Genomic DNA, 19,984 nt, shown 5'->3' with positions numbered 1-19,984 from the left:
ACCTTGATCATCTGGTTTAGGAGTAGATGAGTTGAGTTGAACTGAACTCTGCAGGACAGTAGATCTGAACAGCCCTGCTCTTCACAATTTTCTAGTTGTGCATATGAAATCCCACTTCTGATATTCCTCCTAGTGATGCAATTTGTCTTTATGGTTTTATTTATCTATTTCCTGCAAGCAGGAAGTTGAACTGCTACTAAGACACCTGCAGTTATGCACATATACATTTTCATCTGGATTGGCATTTATATTTATTTATGTGTATATAAAGAACAGAGCTTGTCACAATGAAAGGTTGAAGGCTTGATTTTGGTTTAATGGATTCCATTTCCTGTGTGCAAAGATCTGAAGAACAATGTGTGTTTGTGTGTGTGCGGGTGTTTGTGAGTTTGTGGAGCATCAGTGTCTCAAAAGGCACTTCTTGAGTCACTTGGTGTTCAGTTATCAAAGATCGCTGAGGTATGTGTTTGCTGTGAATGGTTTTGGCAAGTGTCGTTTTTTACCCATGTAAGACATTTATAAGTTGTCAACCACTTAAGTTTTACATTTTTGGCTGTGCTTATTTATTTATTTTTCATTTAACTGAAAATAGGACAAGTAATTGGTGTGTAAAATGTCAGAAAGACTTAACCCGTATAGTTTGTAAACAGCCACATGTAGCTAATACCATAGTCTTCCGTTTGCTAAAGTAAAGCAATGAATCTGGCTCCACCAGTTTGGCATTATGATAATCAGTGAAGCATTTTTGATTTCTAAACTTTATTCTGTGTAAGCACACTTTAGATTGATTAACTGAAATTCATCTGGATTGAGAATGAAATGTTTGAAATGAGAGGCACATTAAAACAGAGTATTTCGTCCTGGGGAACTTTTCTGTTTTAAACCAACCAGCTTTTTTGTTTATCATGGGTTAAGATGGAACTAACAGACCAGGACTTCCTTTCCTAAAAGCTTTGAAGGCCTAAGTAGATCATGCAAACCATTGGCACCAATGGTCTCAAGATCTACTTAGGATTACAATGCTTCTAGGAAATACAGCCCTGACTGTTATATGTTACAAAATCATCCCTTTAGCTTGGATGCCAGCAGCTGGTTGCAACAAAGCAATTGTTATTGTCTGCTATTGTCAAAATCTTTAGTGTCATAAAATTGGCTTTTTGAGTTACTTGTATTTAATAAAAAATGTGTTCTAATTTTTGAGATGCAATGGAGCTACTGGGTTAATAATGGGACATAACACTTGATGTTTATTTGCTTCCTAACCACCACAATTAAGTTTTAAGTGAATTTCTAACATTGTTACATCAAAATATACAGTTGACTGAACTTCTAAGTAGTTTCAGCAGTGTCCTGTTATGTGAAATGCTACAATTCATTCAAAACTGATATATAATTCAAATAAAAGGTTTCATTATTTCATGTATAAAGAAAAAGATATGTAGAGATCTTTTGATTTTGGACCCCATGATTTTGGGGTAAATGGTTATTATATAGATATATATGTGCATTTTAACATAAATGTTGATGTTGAATTAAAAAAACAAAACATATTTCAACACCGGTGTATTTATGTAATTTTGTTATATAAAATAAGGTGTTTTCTGAAGCAAATTAGATTCTTTGGGGGTTTTTTTAATCTACAAAGTGCTCCACAAGACCTACACGCAGGAAAGGCCGATTCACATTCTGTATTTTTTTTAGTTGAGTCATTTTCAGTGGTTGGCAAATTCAGCATCTGTCCAGTCACTATAGTCCAGTCTCCCCACTGTGAAGCCACGCACAGCTTGCTGAGTTATTGACATGAACTCATGTCGAATTTACCCCCATCATCACCCATCCGCCGGACCGCCTCGCCCGTTTCTATTCAGTTGTATTCACGCAGGCTCCACTGCTGAGTTAAACAGGCGCAGTTGAGATAAGATAAGATTAAAGTCGTGCCTTTTGTCTTCATTAACATTTGATGTTACCACTGAGCCCGTTTCACAAGGCTGCTCATTTAGGAGAGTGTAAATAGAGGCGTATTTAGTATATATATCACGTCTACCGGCTAATGAAACACGTGCTATCTATGTGGAAGATTCAGTGTGCGTGTGTAATTGACAGCGCATGGATCCTTCCATCACGTAAAATGAGAAAATCTGCATTCGTTTCGTGCGCGCGCTCTCCATGGTAGCGTTTCCCGCGTCTGCCACGAGGAGGAGCTCGCCACACACCACAGACTATAGTAGCCTACATCGGCTGTCAAAAATTAAACGAATATACAAACGGTCTTTTTATAAAAATAGATTTGGTAACGTTAGCACTGACACATTTCCCCTAATATGAGCGTATTCAGAACAAAACAAACAAACGGGTTCAAATATAACTTTCACACTCATTAAGCCGACATCTATTTAACCTTGTTGAATCATTCAGTTATTTCTAAGACGTGTTCGTCGCATTACAAACCAAGCTAGAACGTATTTGAACGGTTTTAAACGCCTCGTCGTAATGTAGTAAACATAGACTACCGCGCGACCGAATTACCTGTGTTTTAGCGAGATTTAAGCATGCGCGAAACAGCTATATTCGTCGAAAACAGCTAAGACAACGACCTGACAATAGCCTATGTATGTTGGACGTTGATGTGTCGGGCGTACTGCGGTGTGGTATCTCAGATTGAGAGGAGTCGAGAGGTTTCGGCAAGAGATGAGAGAGGGAGAGAGAGAGAGACCGGGGAGAGGACAGGGAGGGGAGGGGAGGGGTGGAGGGGGTTGCAGGGAGCAGCGGATTCGAGGTCAGCCCGAGGTGCCGCTACATAGGCGCTCTAATACCTTCATTCATTGATTTTGAAGAACACCACCATGTGGCATACAGCAGAGATAACACAGTCTGCAAGTTTAGCGAGAGTTTCTGGCTAAAAAGTGCGCGCGCCTTGAACACAGTGCCCGCCAATAAGACGTGACGCGTGTGTCAGGCAAAAGTTTGCTTTTATGGGTAATGGTCTTTGCATGCGAAACCCTAATTTTAAATGTAACGTTAGGTTTACTATATTGCGTGCTTTGTTTTATTCTATCTATGGTGTGTAGGCTATACCTATAATTTCCCTTCTCTTTAGTTGTTTTATTCTTGGCCTACAGGTGACAGTTCAATATCCCACAGTTAGCCTAATGGCAAATAGGCTAGGCTATCTAAAATTAAATTTCAGGTGACATATAACAGGTAAACAATGCTGAGAATATTTATTTAGTATCTAAAATCATATGCACAGTTGTTGCCAGTTTGGAGAGCCATTGAGTGAAATAATTTTTGTGAGTGAAATATAAATTGAGTTTGGCCTTGATTAGAAATCTAACTAACATTAGTGAAGTAGCCTATATGGAACAATTGGCAAATGTATAGGCTAATGACTATGACCTCAGTTGCTGTGGATATGTTAGATGAGATTTATTTCAGATTTCTTTATTGCTTTGAGTCAAGCTCATTGTCACCAGATGAGGCCTAAATGTTAGCTTAAATTGACACTCTTGGTTTATCAAAAGACACACAAAAAGAGGCAATGCAAAGTAAGTTTCATTTTTTATTAAGGTTATAAATTTTAAACAAATACTTTCTAAAACAGTTTTACCCGGTGATATACAATTTAATATGCACAAAAATACAAGAATACCAACAAAATATGGAGAATACGTCTGAAAACGTCTTTAATTCAGTACACATAGTGCTTATATAATGTGAGGACGTATGGCTAATTTATGAGATTGCCTTTTTAGAACAAAAGGTCTAAGTTTGTAGAAAATAAAATCAAACCCACAAAACCAAGCAAATGCTGGCATTATGAATTACTGTGAAGGCTTTAACTTTTTCTGAGAGTAAGGGGGCAGGAAATGGCTAATGCTGGAGACTTGGTTAGTCAACAAAAATACCTGGCTGGCAGATTAAATCACGGCGTGCATTATGGGAGTTGTAGTGTTAATTAATGGCCCCAACTTTCAGTGTTGATGAGGTGACTGGCATAGGCGAACTACAAACACACTCAGAGGAACTGGAGCTGTAGGTCAGTCAGTGCAGTCAACAAAACGCACCAGTCCTCGCCACTTTCAACAGCACAATTCATAATACAGAAAACAACAAACTCAGACAGGGAGGGGGTTCATATATTGCACCTTCGTTAGCCTACTTGATTGCCCTGTATGATATTACAGAATGTAGTCTGTTGAAGCCAGTCCTCTTCCTGTAGCTCTGCGTTAACAACAACACGAGCTCAGATATATAGTCTTGTAGTAGTAGCCTGTTCTACTGGTAAACTGGTAGTCGTTAAAATGTAAGAAAATATGACACGACTGCTTAAAGTGTTTTGTGTGAGAAATAAGCGTGCAGTGGGTAGGCTTCTCCGTTTGCAGCCTGTTATTCCCAACATTACATGACTAGTAATGTTATTTTACAATACATCTTTGTGAAAGTTCCTGGGAAGGGGAGAGAAAAGAGAAACAATCCACGAGCGACACATTCAGAGACTTTCCATGTTTGTGGCCATAGCTAGCAGTCTGCGTTGGGTTTAAGGCAACGAAATTCAACTTCGTATTAAAACGTTTGCTGTAATATCGACATTTGTTTTAAAGGACAGGACATCACAAGTGGTAGGCTACAACCACTGTCCGCCACCCCCACTGAAACGAAACTAAAAACAAACCAAATAAAAAACGCTTAAATAACTTTGCTGTAAAAATAAAAGTCATTTTGTCTTAGACTCTGTACAATTTCATAAAGTATCTGTATTCGCATTAACCACAGAGTCAAAAGGCTACAATAGCTCTCGTCCAAGCCCCTAAACTCGCCAGGGCTTGTTTGCTACAGAACTGTCCGTTTAAGGCTTGCTCCAAGTCCGCTTGTCTGCTCACCAGTCCCGTAAACCCCGAGCCGAAGATCGAGATGAGGTTGGAAATGTTCGACGTGTCCAAATGCTCCGTGCACACGTATGAAGAGTCCTCGAATTTCGCTCTTTTGCACGGCGTAAAATCCGGCACCTCCTCGATCTCGGACACGTAGTAACCAAAGTCAAGCTTGCGTTTCTTGGCTGGGCTCTGTGCGCCCTGGCAGCACTGTTGGAGCGAAGCGCAGCAGTCCTGATGCAAATACCCGTTCTCTACTGTGGTAACGACATGCGTGTCCAAATCGAGCACTGTAGTTTTGTTGCAGTGCATGTTGTTTACCGGCGAAAAGTCACAGTTGGAAACGGGGTAGGCTTCCGCGCAGCAGCTGCGGTAGAACGAGGGATCCGGAGCTTTGCAGACCTCTTCGTTTTGGAGAGCCATGGGCACCGAGCAGGCGCTGCTGGGCTGGATGTGCTGCACCGGAGGAACCTGGTGACTGACGGGCAAGAGCGCGCCGCAGAGGCTCGCTGACTCGCTCGCGCTGCCGCAGCAGTCCCCCGTCTGCTCCTCGCAGTCCTCCATCAAATCGAGCGGGTTCAGCTCCTGGATCTCGTTGCAGACGGTCATCACCTCCTCGTACTGCTGCATCCTGTAGATCTCGGCGTACTTCTCGTTCATGTAGACTTGCCTGGCGTTCCTCAGTACATAGGAAACCAGCAGGTTTTTGTGCAGCTTGATTCCTCCTCTCTGCGTACGGGAGTTGTGGATTTTTCGTAATGATATCGAAATTAGACTTTGTGCATCCACTGCACACTCCATGGTGTTTATCATGGTCGGGGTCGTGATGTTTTCCCACCGCTCTGACGAAAGTAACTAACTTTCTTTTAGTCAGAATCACGATATTTCGTTCGGGGACGAAGGCTTAAGTCAGCTCTGTGGAGAAACATTGAACGTGGTCGTTTCTGCCTCAACGTGTGAGCGAAGGCAATCATTAGCCTGCGCTTGCTGCCATAGTATATATATGGCGAAGAACTTTACGCCCACTTTCCCTTCGGCCAATCAGGGGCTGAGAATATCGTTGAGTGACAAGCAAATTCCACCCAGAGGTTTTGATCTCGTCCAATCATAGAGAGGCGGTTCTTCTGTGCTATTCAAATTCCAAACTGACTTTACCAAACTGGAATGTTCTCATGAGGCGCATTGTACTTCGGAGTGCGTGCTCTTGTCATGTGTGCTGGAGAGACTACTTGAAGGATATGACACAAATTTACTAAAATATATGTATTTTTAAATAGGATAAGCTAACAAGTACTACGCATTGTAAATTTGACACAACTGAAAAACACTCTGGATTAACAGTCATTAAAACTCTTTTTACTTAATTTTTGGCAATAGATATTTTAAGAACATTATTATACCCATTTGCAACTTACATGTAACCCATATAGCATATGAAACGTTAAACCATTGATCATAAATATAAGTAGACTAAATCTATTTATATATTATAGCCTGCTTTTATTTCATATGGATTTTGTGAAATGGGAAAACATTATGTAATGGAGGATTCAGACTCAAACATAGCAAATGTAATGAACATACTATGTAGCCTAATATAAACTATAGCCTTATTATTACATTGTAGGCTATATGTTTCTCAAATATGCATTACCTATAAAAATATACAAGACGATGCAATTATCTAAAATGTCAAGATGTGGAATTTCAATAATCTCAAATAATCCAGATAAGGATATTAGTAATGATAAAAACATCTAAGACTACAGATATTTAGTTAGAATTAAATATTATTTTTAGAAAGTCAAAACAGACGATGAATAAAGTATGCTATGGAGAATTCATTTCATAAATATATTTACAGATATTAATTTACCCTTTGGTTGATAGATGTTCATTTATCCCATATCAACAGATGACATGTATATTGTTAAACTACTGGGGTTCAGGACAGAAAGTAAAAACTTCCACAAAGGACTGTAAAATATTTCCCCATCTTTCAACTCAAACTTTTCAACTTTGACTCAATAAAATTCTGAAAAGCTGAATGGCCCCTCTCTAGTAATTCAGTGTGCACCTGCACAATGTGAAAAAACAAGAACAAAAAACAAACAAACAGACCGTTACATTTTCTAAATATCAGATTTGGTTCTGTGCGAGTCAAAAAATGTGCTCTCTCTCTCTCTCTCTCTCTCTCTCTCTCTCTCTCTCTCTCTCTCTCTCTCTCTCTCTCTCTCTCTCTCTCACTCTCTCACTCTCTCACTCTCTCACTCTCTCTCTCTCTCTCTCACTCACTCACTCACTCACTCACTCAATCACACACACACACACACACACACACACACACACACACACACACACACACACACACACACACACACACACACACACACACACACACACACACACACACACACACACACACACACACAAACTCAGATTTTACAGATCTGCATCTTAACATTGCCCAAAAACACCCAACTCTTTACACAAACAAGTAACCAACACACAAATGATACATAAATGTTTATAACAGTATTATAGTCATGTGTTAAAGACAGAATGGAATGTGGAAAAAAACAGCATGTAAAGACACTGACAATTAAGTCGTTTTACAATTTAAGGTTGAGCTTATGACTTACAATCTTATAATAAGATAATTTTTTTAAAAATAATTTCTGTGTTGAATCTGAAGGAATCTTTATAATGATAAGAAGTGATATTGATATAAATCTGCATGTTTAGAGCATAGTTTAGTTGGGTTTGGCATGGGTTTTGTAATGCACAGAAAAGCGGGTACAGTATAATATACAGAAGAGATTTAGAAAATGATCTCTAATTAATAATAAACTGCTGTAATGCAGCCATAAAGGATAAGATATATCTTGTACTAAAGAAATACATGCAGATAAGTTGCTTTAGACCAAGAATGCAAGAATGCAGAAAATGTATTTATGCTAATAAATTTTAGTATTAAAACTTGTAACTAATAAATCTGCGGCGTCAATTTGGTCCTTTCATGCAACACATTTGTGAAGCAGTGCATCCATCCACTCCATATTACTATTTGGACACTTACGACACATTTAAAATGTGTGAATGTCATTGGATTAGAACACAAAATATCAAACCAAGTGGCATCTGCAAAGAAATGATGTAAACTAAAGTTTAATTTTTGTAATAACTTTTAATCATCTAATTGCAGGGTAATTTCTGGTGGATATATGAAGCCAGTTCTCCTCAATTTCATAGGTGTCCAAGCAGAGTTCATCACATTAACCCAATGTGATTTGAATCATTTGCAAATAAGAAGACTTTCTACCTTTGGAAGAACAGCTACATTATATCCTGTTGATTTCCAATTATGCCAAAGGATGTTTAAGACATCAAAATTCTACCCAGATATTTACTGAGTGCAGATTATTAGTCCTATAATGCAGACTAATTTTGTCTAATGGGCCTCTAAACATAGAGCGGGATTAAGATGCTTCACCTCTCTTTTAGTGTCATACCATTTTATATATTCCCTATTATCATAACTGTATCTTCAGAAGTGACATGTCTAAGCAAACGTTTACAACCTTGTGTGTTCCGTCCGTCCATCCATCCGAAAACCCCAAACAATCGTGCTTTAAAGTTTAAAAGGCATATAGTTTTAAGTTGTAAAGTTTAGGCATTCTCACATTTTGTTTTAAGCGGTGGAGTAAGGGTGTCACATTCAGTGATTGTGGTGTAAATGGCCTTATAAAGCTTTTGTTGGATAATGAATGGATGTTTAAAGCTCAATCAATTTAGGTTTCATTATAATTTAAAATTTAAATTAATTTAAATGTTTTTTTTAAATATGTTTTTAAACAAAAACCTGTTTGTGCATAGATGTCGAATGTAAGCTAAACAAAAGTTGGACATGTTATATGTTGTGATTCTTTTTTTTTTCCTCAAAAATACAAAGTTGCTCTATTCCTGCTTGAATGGAATAAATTCATATTCTTATAATGAAATAGCCATCACAAGAACTAACGATTCTGATGTATTCACATATCATTAACTTGAAATTTTATTTGATATATTTAGCTTTTATATTTCATAACTAGTAATTCAATTAGCTAAAAAGAATATTATTAATAATTTTATACAAGTACTGCAACTGGCAAACCAAGAGAGAGATAATATATATTACAAATATATGAAAGTGAGAATGAGTATGGGTATATTTGTATAACAATGCTTAAAATTCTTAAAAATTATGAAAGCTAAACAACATTTGGAAGCACCTTCTAATTTCTCACCTGTATCTAATTCAACTACTGTTTGTTCATCTTGGCCGCACATAAACATTTGCTTGAATGGAAAGACATTCTTGCATCTTAACACCAGAAATTATAGGTGAATTTGAGAACAATGTAGAACTGAAGAGCTCTGCTGTATGAGTCGTGTAACTGTCTTTTACAGTGACATAAAAACATTTATTTACAACACATATCCTGTTATGTCCCTCTCATATGGTAAACAGAAGAAGCATAAACACTAGCCTATACTCCAGCGACCGTGAATCATCAGTCAATGCTTTCTCTCCAGTTGTGATAGAGGTCACCGTCAGTGTGGCTATAAACTTCCATCATCAGAAAGAAAATTAATTGTCTTTTAAATGCTTCATAGAAAATGTAGGATTTACTATTTTCTTGTTAGTTGAGGTGAGCACCTCTTTCTGATTTTCTACTATAGGAGATGATTGCTCTTTACCTCAATAACATCCTTCAGTCGGGTCAAAACAAAGATTACAAAAACACGCTCATGCAACAACAATGTATTTGAAAATAATACTTACTGATTTTTAATAACTTACTAGAATGCCATGCATGGATAATAACTTCAATTTGAATAAAATCACAAATCCCAGTCTTTTACCTTGAAGGTTTGTGTTTGTATGACAAATTTGTGTGTGTTTAAAAAAAAGGTTTATATATTTAAATTGCCTATTAGGCTACTTTATGAGAATTTTTATGTGGACGGACTGCGGAAAGATACTTTAATAGGCTATTGACATAAGCACTTACTCTAATTCTTCATTGTACATGCTCACCTTTGTTGTTGTTGTTCTTCTTCTTCTTTTCTGCTTACTCAAATCAGAAAAAAACTTAGACATAAACAGAATTTTTAAATATAAATTTTAATGAACGTCATTCTAAATTAAAGTGAGAAAAACTACATTCCCCGGTCTTGAGGCGTCACTGAAGTCCTTTTATCACTGGAGGAGCATTGTGGGATTTGAAGTGTGATTTGCGTTGCTCAGGACACTCGCGGGCATTCTGGTGGCAGGAGGACCAGTGGGTGAAATATCAGGGCGGAGCTTTCCCCGCTTGGCAGATGGATGCCTTGTGAACTTAAAGGCAAAGTAATCAACTTAACATAAATCGCAAGATGCAATTTCCCAGGGTCGGACGCCACCATACGTTCTAGATTGTAGTAGACATCTTTTTGACAATAGTAGGCTAACTGACAAAGCTGATGAGGTAAAAGTAGGTTATATTCTGACATATCTCAAAAAGCATAAATTAATAAACCACGAGGCAAGTGCATTGATCTGTAACATATTTTTCTTAATCGATGTCTGTTAGATTAAATTTAGCTACCGGTAGCGCGATGTTGCTTTGTACGGTAAGATGTTTCTGTTTGTGGATAGCCTATTTTTTTTGTTCTGTCAAACGAAAATGAGTTAAGTGTGTTGGTGCTTTGTTACATTTGGCCACGTTTTCAAGTGCGCTTTTAAGAGAATAGTGACGGTTCACGTCCTTGACGAATAAATAAAACGTTAATCTATAGGCTATATCTCGTTTTGCAAGTTGGATTATTAGTTTACTGGTCTTTGTTTTTAATAAGAAAGTACTCTGTACATTCTTGTGGGAGAGAGTTTTTAAGACCAACATTTAGTCTTTTTTTAGTTTTTATCAGCCTGCTACTAAACACAAGCTGTCCCTTCTGCGTTTGGCTGTTGCGCAATTCACTTTCCATTTTTTTGTGATGTCTAGAGCAGGAGCAACAGTCAGCGACAACTTACCAAATAAGACTGCATATTCCATATATTCATGTAACATTTTTGACTGATTCTTTGCAGAAGTATTTTTAGCCCGGGTTCACAAATTGCATTTTATTTCCCCTTTAAGAGCACGAACTGTGTTGGGAGGGAGGTGTCAAGCCCAGAGGCTGAATTTCGGCCAATTAAAGTCGCCGACCCCCTTTGCAACACGTCAGCCCGCTAAGGGAGGGCTCTGAGCGTGAGCAATGTGTGCGGTTTCCAAGGCAACCACTTGTCCTGACCTCCCCATCCCCATCCTCCTCAGGCAAGATTGGTTTCCATGGTAATGATTGTATCTCCCCGCATGTTTCTATTCCCGTAAAGCAGGCTGAGTTAACGGTCGGAAAGTAGCCTGCTTTCCTCCAGAGTCTATCGGACAATTTCCATTTGCATTAGTTCTGCAAGAAAATTTGATAATATGAACATACGTGATATATAAGGCAGGGTAAACCCATTATGTGATTATTTTCACTAACCTAGATAAAGTAACGCCATTTATATAGACTATATAGCCTAAATACAGAGTTAAAAACATGAATTAGTTGTGAAATACGCTGGGTTGAAATGGTCAGGCTCTTTTCAGGCTGGCTAATACTATTCTCATATATATGGCAATAAATACACCGAACACATTTAATGATCTAATTCATTAAAAATAAAGAGCCCTTTTTGCAATGCACAAGGTAGCAGGTAGGTCGTTGTTGTTGTTTTTTTGTAGAATCAACGACTTTCTTAAGAAATGTTTGAGAGTTGATGTCATATGTGACAAATGAACTCCCTGAGCAGCCTCTCCTGTCTGAGCTTTTCTAGCTCTTCTGGAATTTCAGCTTCCTGTAACCTGTTGAGACTCATCTGCATGCCACGGACCGAGGGTGTGTTCACTCTTCACCAAAGGGATGGGGGTGAGGGGAGGGGAACTGGAGAGATACAGAGAATGAAAGAAAGAGGGAGCTGTATCTCTCCCTCACACAGGTACACACACACACACACACACACACACACACACACACACACACACATACACAAACTCTTTTTTTCTTGCTCTTTTTATCTCCAACACAGCACAAACACACACACATAGTATTTAGGTATTTGCTCATATTTTTTGTAAAGAATGCACAACATTATTGCTGTCCTGCTATCTTTTATTTAATTACATTTTAAGTCAAATGAGTTTAGTAGTATTTTACTAGTAGTCCCATAACCTAGCTATTAAATGTTACGTGGTTTCTTCAAACAACATATGGTGTTTAATTTCTTTTTAGTTTTATCGGTAACACTGTACAATAACATTTCATTTCATTTGTTAGCATTAGTTAATGTGTTAACTAACATGAACTAGCAGTGAGCAATACATTTGTTACTGTATTTGTTAATCTTTGTTAAAGTTAGTTAATAACAAATACAGCTGTTCATTGTTTGTTCATGTTAGTTCACAGTGCAATAACTAATGTTTACAAATGCAACTTTTGATTTTAATAATGTATTAGTAAATGCTGAAATTAACATTAACAAAGATTAATAAATGCTAGAAGTGCAGTTCATTATTAGTTCATGTTAACTAATGAAACCCTATTGTAAAGCATTACCGTTTTATCTTTGAAGTTACTCTTGATATTTTTGTGGCTAAGGAATTATGATTTTGTATCAGATTATATGCATCAAAACATCTGTCAATCACATACCAAATTAATCAAATTTAATTGAATAAAATAGAAAAATGAGCAGAAATCATCCATACGAGTTTTTTTCAGAGCTGTCAATATGTTCCAGAGAGCAGGAATTTCTACAAAATGTAAATTGTTTTCTATAATTTATATTTTCAAAAGTTTATGTGCGTACATTTCATTAAGTCCAAGATCTGTATCCTTTATTTCAGAATTTAGTAACTCAGAAGACTATGTGTGCACCGTGGAAAAACAACAACCATCTTAAAGGCTAGAAATAGGGGTTTTCTTTGGCTCTGTCCTTGATCTGGTAATCAATTTCATTGATTTTAACATGAATGACAGACTTGGTTCAGACCAAAGTGCACATAACGACCCGAAGGATTTTAAAAATGCACAAAGACTTTGTAGTATTTTTTACTTTAGGTAGAATATCATCTGGTTTCATTTAAACTGAGACTTAAACACGGCTGTAGTTTTGCGTCTCACAGTGCCAGAAATTATTCTCCTCACTACCCTCTACAGTCGAAGGGGGGTGCGTGTTTGATGGCTTCTAGGTGGATATGGACATTGGTACCCGCGCACGGACGCATTCACGTGGAATTCAACCAAAATAATTTAGTAGGCCTATAATATAAGCAAGTAAACAAAACAAAACAAAACCATATATAATTTAAGTAGGCTATTTAAAATGTTCCATATTAACGTTAAATGTTTACATGTAGGCTAACAGTTACCGGGCTATTTTAGGTGAAGGACGCACATTTTTCTTTTTTTTAAACGACAGGAGAGCAAGCATATCGTAGAATTGGGTCTTAAAATATTTAATAAAATATATTATTCTAAATAAATTACGTTCTATAGTCCGGTAGCGACATAAGTTAAATGTTCCATATGTCAGACTCAGGATGCATGTTTGACTTGCGTGCCTACTCCTCCCTCCAGCTCAACAGAGCTTGCGCGGGCTCGCCCACGTGTGCGCGCTGCAGGGTGACATCGGAAGACAGAGAGGTTGTGCTGCAGCGCGCACTACTTTAGAAGCATATGAGCGAATTCGCAGCAAATGTTTTTCCTTTCTCCATACTGAAATTCGTATCAGTCCGTTTCCACAGAAAAGTGAGCGCCCGTGGAAGTGTCAGGTACATAGGCATTCTCAAGAGTGTAGCTTGTGCCTTATTTTTATCCTTCAGCTTGTGTGCGTCATGAATCCAATGGCTGGTGCCGTGGTGACACTTAGCGTTGATTTCGAGGTTCGCCTACTAATGCTCTCCTGCAGAGGGCCCATTTCTCCTTGAAGTGCTTAGACCGCTGTGTGTGTGTGTGTGTGTGTGTGTGTGTGTGAGAGAGAGAGAGAGAGAGAGAGAGAGAGTGAAATATTACAACTAACAATTTCCCCCTGAAAATGCAAGCATCAAATCAGCTCTGCCAATAATGACATGCTCAAACGGCCAAAAAAGGAAATAGAAGAGATATAAACAGAATATTTATTTTTCTTTTATAGCAGTAAATGTATCCACATGTCAGCCGGTTCTTTATTAAAAATAAAAAGGGTTTTAAAATCGATTATATAGAAATAAACGGTTATTTAATTAAAATAATCCTAGACAAGATAATGTAAATTAGAAATTGCATCTTGCGATTTATGCCAGCTTTTTTAATATATTTTTTTATTTGTATCATATGTTTATGAGAATACATAATTTCACAGTCTGAAAACGTTATGAACATTATTCATCTTACATGAGAATTTAGATTTTCAGTCTAAACAGACTGCATGTGTTTTCTATATTAGTAAACATTTTCTTTTGTTTCTCATATGTTCTTTGTGTCTTCTTATAGGCTACGCACACAAGCTCAGATGTACAGCAGTATGTTTGTAACGCAAAACAAAAGTGGCCTGCTCTCCTTCAGAAACTTGCAGTTTTGGTTGCTGCTGGATGCATCATGAGCCGCTGTAGGGACGGGAGTGTCTCTGTACTGAGGAAACTCTTCTCAGGAAGTGGCGTATGGGTTAGTTACATGTGCAGTCAACTCTTCATACACTCCCTCTACTGGTGTCCACTCTGTCACTCTCTTGGTCAGTATTATATGGCTGTTACCTTACAGAAGGCGAGTGAGGGGGGAATTGAGAGAGTGTTTGTATAGGCAACAATTGGTTGAATTATGATGAAATTATTTTTTAAGTTAAACAGACTGTTTCTTAATAATTTTTGAATGTAATTTTTTTTTTTTTTTTTAGATTGCTTTGACTCCAATTATTGTCCCTCATCAGTTTCAGGTCAATATTTGAAAGATGACTGAAATGTTAATGACATGCTGGTCATGAACTGCATTTAAAAAAAGAAAAACATTTTATAATGTTTTCTGAAGTTCACTTAAAATGTTAAAAAATTGCCATAATTTAGAAATAAAAGGTCATTTCTACCCTTATTTTAGCTTTTAGATGCGTGTCTGCTGTGAGACTTTAATTTAAACGCCCATTGGCTAACATCTTTGATTATGAACTAAGTATTACATGTGGAACTTATAGCAGTCGAGATTAAAGTCCCCATGAAATCGATTTTTTTTTGGCATTTAGTACGAATATGTTAGCCTTATCTATAAGCGTTGGCATAATCTATAAGCTAGTGTGCTATAAAACAATGACAAAATTCGCATTTAGAAGATATAAGCATTCAAAACTTACAGTCTCTCACTTCCGCCAAAATGGATCAATGATTTTGATGACATCATTCTGCACTTCAGCTTCTCATCAGATTTTCTGTCCAATCAAATGCTCTCTAAAATCTACAGCGTCCCGCCCACTACATTATAAATAGACGCTGAAGCTGCGGCTAAAATTGGTCACTTGTTCACACATTTACTATTTTCTACATGGTGAATGGCACACGGTGCACTTTATAGGGGAAAAGGAACAATTCAGACAGTGTAAATATGCTTTCCATTGAGGTGAATGAAGTCTGGTTTCACGTTAGTGTCAAGTGAACCGCCGCAGCCGCACACAGTTTGCTCTGGTGCAGAGACACGATAGCACAGAGCCGATCATATGTGAGTCGGCGCAGACCAGTAAACGTAATGGACCCATTTGAATTCTGCACAGAATGCTATATTTTAAAGCAATATGGAGCTTTTGTAAGATTTTTTTTTTACAACTTTTTCATCAACGGCTCTGGCCAAGCTGTGATATAAACTAAACGCTATTGGCAATTTAAAAAAAGGGGTGGAGCTGTTCGATATGTCCCACCCTGTCTTCCTGTTTTAGTGTTACATCAACACATTGAATAATGCTGCACGTTTCAAAGCACTTCAGTGTACCTTTAACTAATCGTGAAAAATGTTGATTATAGCATATATTTAGATCTACTCTGTTGCATGAAAGGCGAGACAGGGATAGCTTAAGGTCGAGGTAATGGGCGTGCCGAAAGTTGAATTTCTACAACAGAAACTAACCCCTAACCCTACCCCACACCCTGACAGACATTTTTTGGACCAATGATAAAGACCTTTATCCACGCCCCTACCTTTCGTCACGCCCATAACTCCAACCTGCAGATACCCACACTTGGGAAACTAATCACTACATCACTAATGTAGAAATAGGTCGTTGATCTGATTCTGCAGAGGCGGTCTTTCATTGCACTATTACGTCATAATGTGACAAAATCCAAAATGAGTAGTTTTTAGAGCTTGGTTTTTATTAAATTCTGTTTTTGAACTACTTACAGGGTGTTTTTATAGCACAATGACCTCTTACATATCCAAAAGATCAAGGGAATTTTGAAATTCTCAATTCATGACCCCTTTAAATGGCAGGCAGAAAAAAGGACATCTAAGGGATATAAACAGCCTTTTGCCATTTTTCTTTTAGTTTTATAGCAGTGACTTTATCCACATGTCAGCAGGTTCTTTTTTTAAATATAAAGAGTGGTAATTGATTATATAAAAATAAATGAATGGTTTTAGGCCTTTATTTTTGAGAGGACCGAAATGTTAAAATCCAGCGATGTGTCTAGTGCAAAAGAAGCATTTCCTGTTCATAGTTATGAAAGCCAAGAGGATTAACGAGACATGTTTGTCTGCTGAGAGAAGTAGAGAGAGGAAGACGGAAAGAAAGAGAGGGGAGGGGGGTCAAAAGCAGACAGCATAGTTGTGTTTCAGACTTTTTTTCACCCTGAAAATAGTTTTGTAAATTTGGGTCTTTCCCTTTGTTAGCAGAAATGCTAAATGTTATATATTTGTGTATATTTATATAAATGTGGCGCTTTAAACAGAGAAAATGTGAGACGAGGTCTTGGAGTTGGTGGAATCAGGTCAGAGAATTCCTGAACCATGTTCGGGAAATATGGAACACCCGGAATTCCAGGGGTGGGGCCATAGCGAGAGAGAGAGAGCACTCCATAAACAAATACTCCGGCAAATGTTAATCGAACACACATGCTCTCTCTCACGAAGAAGAGGGGGAGAAAAGGGAGGGAGCGGGTACTTTCCAAGTCTCCTAGAGAAAATCTCCCAGAGTTTGCAAAGTTCTTGTTAATAATGTGCGTCTCGTTCTGTTCTGCGAAGAGTACAAAACTATGCGATACTTGAAACATATCATTTATGCTTTTTATACTTTTTAACAACTACCCCTTTAGGCCTTCTGACTGATCCACATCTAAATAAAGCTTAATTTGAGAGAAAAAAAATGCTGTTGTAAACATATTCGACAAACTGTGAACTGAAGACCCCAGACCGCATCGGAAATAGACAAGAGTTGCGTGCATCGATATACAGTCACTAATGCTCAAGGTGAAGCACACTTTTTATCCCAAATGACTGCCAAAATTAAATGTTATTCACCTTTTTCTACAGTGTCAATATCTAAAGCAATTTGCTCAGAGCTTGCGACTGTATATAGAGCTCTAGAGTGGGTTGCCTGAATCTAGGGCAGAGAGTAAGTACTCCACTGAAGTCAGCACTTAATGTAGCACTAGTAAGCGCTCTTATTCTCAAATGAGGGACGACAATCAAAATTGTGCTATATTAGAGCTGCTGTCTATCTTTTTTTTATTTTTTATTTTTTTTATAAAAGCCTGTAAAGCCTATTTGAATATTTCAAGCATTAAATGTTTCACCTCAAATAATATACTGTGTTATTTGTTTAAAATAAAATGTTAAGAATATTTTTATTGTTAAATAAGCAAATTCTTAAAAGCATAGTTCACCCCAAAAAATTAATTCTGTCATAATTTACACATCCTAATCACTTTTGTTCTTCCATGCAGTGAAAGCCTATAGGGGGTCCAGGTACTTATTTTATTTTTTTAGACAAAAACAGTTGAAACTTCGAAACTGAAAGTCTTCAGGGTGAGTAAACAAAATGTTTAAAAACTATTCCTTTAAGTAACAGCCTTCCGCTAGATTAGAAGAGAGTCCCTGACATAACATTGCTATGCAACAAAAATAATGACACACACACACACACACATATATATATATATATAAACAGTTATCAGAATAGACTTGTCATGTTTGTTGTGTGTATGTATGTTTGTTTGCCTTGGTTATTTCGTATTAGTCACATGTAAATAGTGTCACATGTTTGCATAATAATAATAATCAAATAGTGATACACTGAGTGCTGCATAGTGATATGGCGAACAGTTTTTTTCCACACCGTAACTGTTACTATATAGTTGATTTAAGCATGACTGAAACGTTGGATTGATCAATCAGAAGCCAGGACCAGAACTATTTCTTTTATATCCTGAAGGATCATGTGACACTAAAGACTGGAGTAATGAATTCAGCGTTGGCATCACAGGAATAAATGACTTTTTTAAATATGTTAAAATAGAAAGCAGGTTATTTGAAACTGCAGTAGTCTATCCGAAAATTAGGTCGAACAGCAGAGTCTGTCTTGGATATGGGGAAGAATGAAAATTACTACCATGAAGTTTTCCATAGCAATTTCAGGAGAAAGTTTGGAAAGACTGCATTCATAAATGTCTCTGAACATTATTATGAAGCTCTGTGCAAGTTTGTGCATGAAAGTTTGTGTGTTTGTGCCTTTTGTGTGCATGTATCTGCTAGTGTCTGCCTCTGTGCTGTGTGCAGCTCCTCCAGTCCTCAGCTCACAGGGTGTGGGTGAGCTGTTTGAACTCGGTGGTTAAGCTGGTGGACTGAAATGAATGCAAGAGGAGCTCAGTCTCCTCTTTGAAGTCTGACACGGGGGGGTTACCCCTCCCACCAGGAGGGGCTTCGGTGGAGACAGAGAGAGAGAGAATGAGAAAAACTTTACTCTTGTTTTTTGTGAGAAACACTAGAGGTCCAGCTTGACTCTCAAATTGTCAGAAGGCTTCTGCTTGTTTTAATTACTTTCTCAGAGAATAGCTATGCTACCAAGCTACGCTTTCTCATTGTATCTCAGTACCAGAAAACCTTTCAAACCAACAGCTCAGTTTTCAATATTGTATTACAAACTTTTAAAGTCATTGTAGTTTCTGGCTTTACATGGTGCTTTATGTCTATTAATGAGACACTTGATTAATGTGGGAAAGTGGGAATGTCCCTTTTAAAGAAATTAGCACATTATTACTTGAAGACCTCCCACTCTCTCTGTCTAACACACACAAATATGCATGCTGTGTCGTGTCTAGGAGACAACTAAAAGGGAGGCCCGGCCAGGTGTGCAGCAAGGACTGAAGATGATACAGGTATGAGCAAGCCCTTGACGGATCCAGCAACAGACTCAAGGACTCTGCTCTGGCTTGTTCTCCTTCATCTGGCTCTCCTTCTTCTCTACGGTGCTTTTAAACATATATATTTTTCAATTTTCAAAATATCTTTAAAAGTATAATATCCACACAAGTGAAATTATTTGACAAATAATTAGCAGAATTTGAAATTGTTAATATTTTTTCCACCACAACATTCATAGATATTTTTGTAGTCTCTGTTGTCATGTTTTTCAGAAAACTGGAAGTATATCAAGCCAGGTTTTAATTTGTGTCACCCATATGACCACACCAGCTCAATGTGTGAAAGCGTTTACCACTACGCCACGGGAATACTGTAAGGTTTGATAAATAAAAGCTGGAGATATAGGAGTTCAAGTATTCCATGAAAATGTAAATATATATAAACTACCTTTCAAAAATTTGGGGTCGGAAAGATTTATATCCATGTTTTGGAAAGAAGATCTTATGCTCATAAGGCTGCATTTATTTGATCAAAAATACATTAAAAACAGTACTATTGTAACATATTTTTTTACAATTTAAAAGAACTGTTTTCTATTTTAATACATTTCAAGATTTAGTCCTGTCCTGTGATGGCAAAGCTGAATTTTGAGCTGTCTTCAGTGCCACATGATCTTTTAGAAATCATTC

At 37.5% G+C, this 19,984-nt stretch overlaps 1 protein-coding gene and 1 long non-coding RNA gene across 2 annotated transcripts; one reads left to right on the top strand and one right to left on the bottom strand.

The window, feature by feature from the left end:
* Positions 1 to 3,546: 3,546 nt before the first annotated feature.
* ier5l (immediate early response 5-like) lies at positions 3,547 to 5,861 on the bottom strand. Its single transcript, XM_056267415.1, has one exon. The coding sequence runs from the start codon at positions 5,682 to 5,684 to the stop codon at positions 4,776 to 4,778; it is 909 nt and encodes a 302-aa protein (XP_056123390.1). The 5' UTR covers positions 5,685 to 5,861; the 3' UTR covers positions 3,547 to 4,775.
* A 4,146-nt stretch (positions 5,862 to 10,007) lies between these two features.
* Positions 10,008 to 15,049, top strand: LOC130101604 (uncharacterized). The gene is made up of 3 exons (XR_008809008.1): positions 10,008 to 10,529; positions 11,775 to 11,919; positions 14,454 to 15,049. It is a non-coding gene; the product is annotated as an uncharacterized LOC130101604 (long non-coding RNA).
* Positions 15,050 to 19,984: the final 4,935 nt, after the last annotated feature.

Source organism: Rhinichthys klamathensis, unplaced genomic scaffold (genome assembly GCF_029890125.1).
Source record: "Rhinichthys klamathensis goyatoka isolate OS25496 unplaced genomic scaffold, OSU_Roscu_1.1 h1tg000259l_1, whole genome shotgun sequence".
NCBI lineage: Eukaryota > Metazoa > Chordata > Actinopteri > Cypriniformes > Leuciscidae > Rhinichthys > Rhinichthys klamathensis.
Note: the sequence above shows the minus strand (reverse complement) of the source record. Positions and strands in the feature narration are given on the sequence as shown.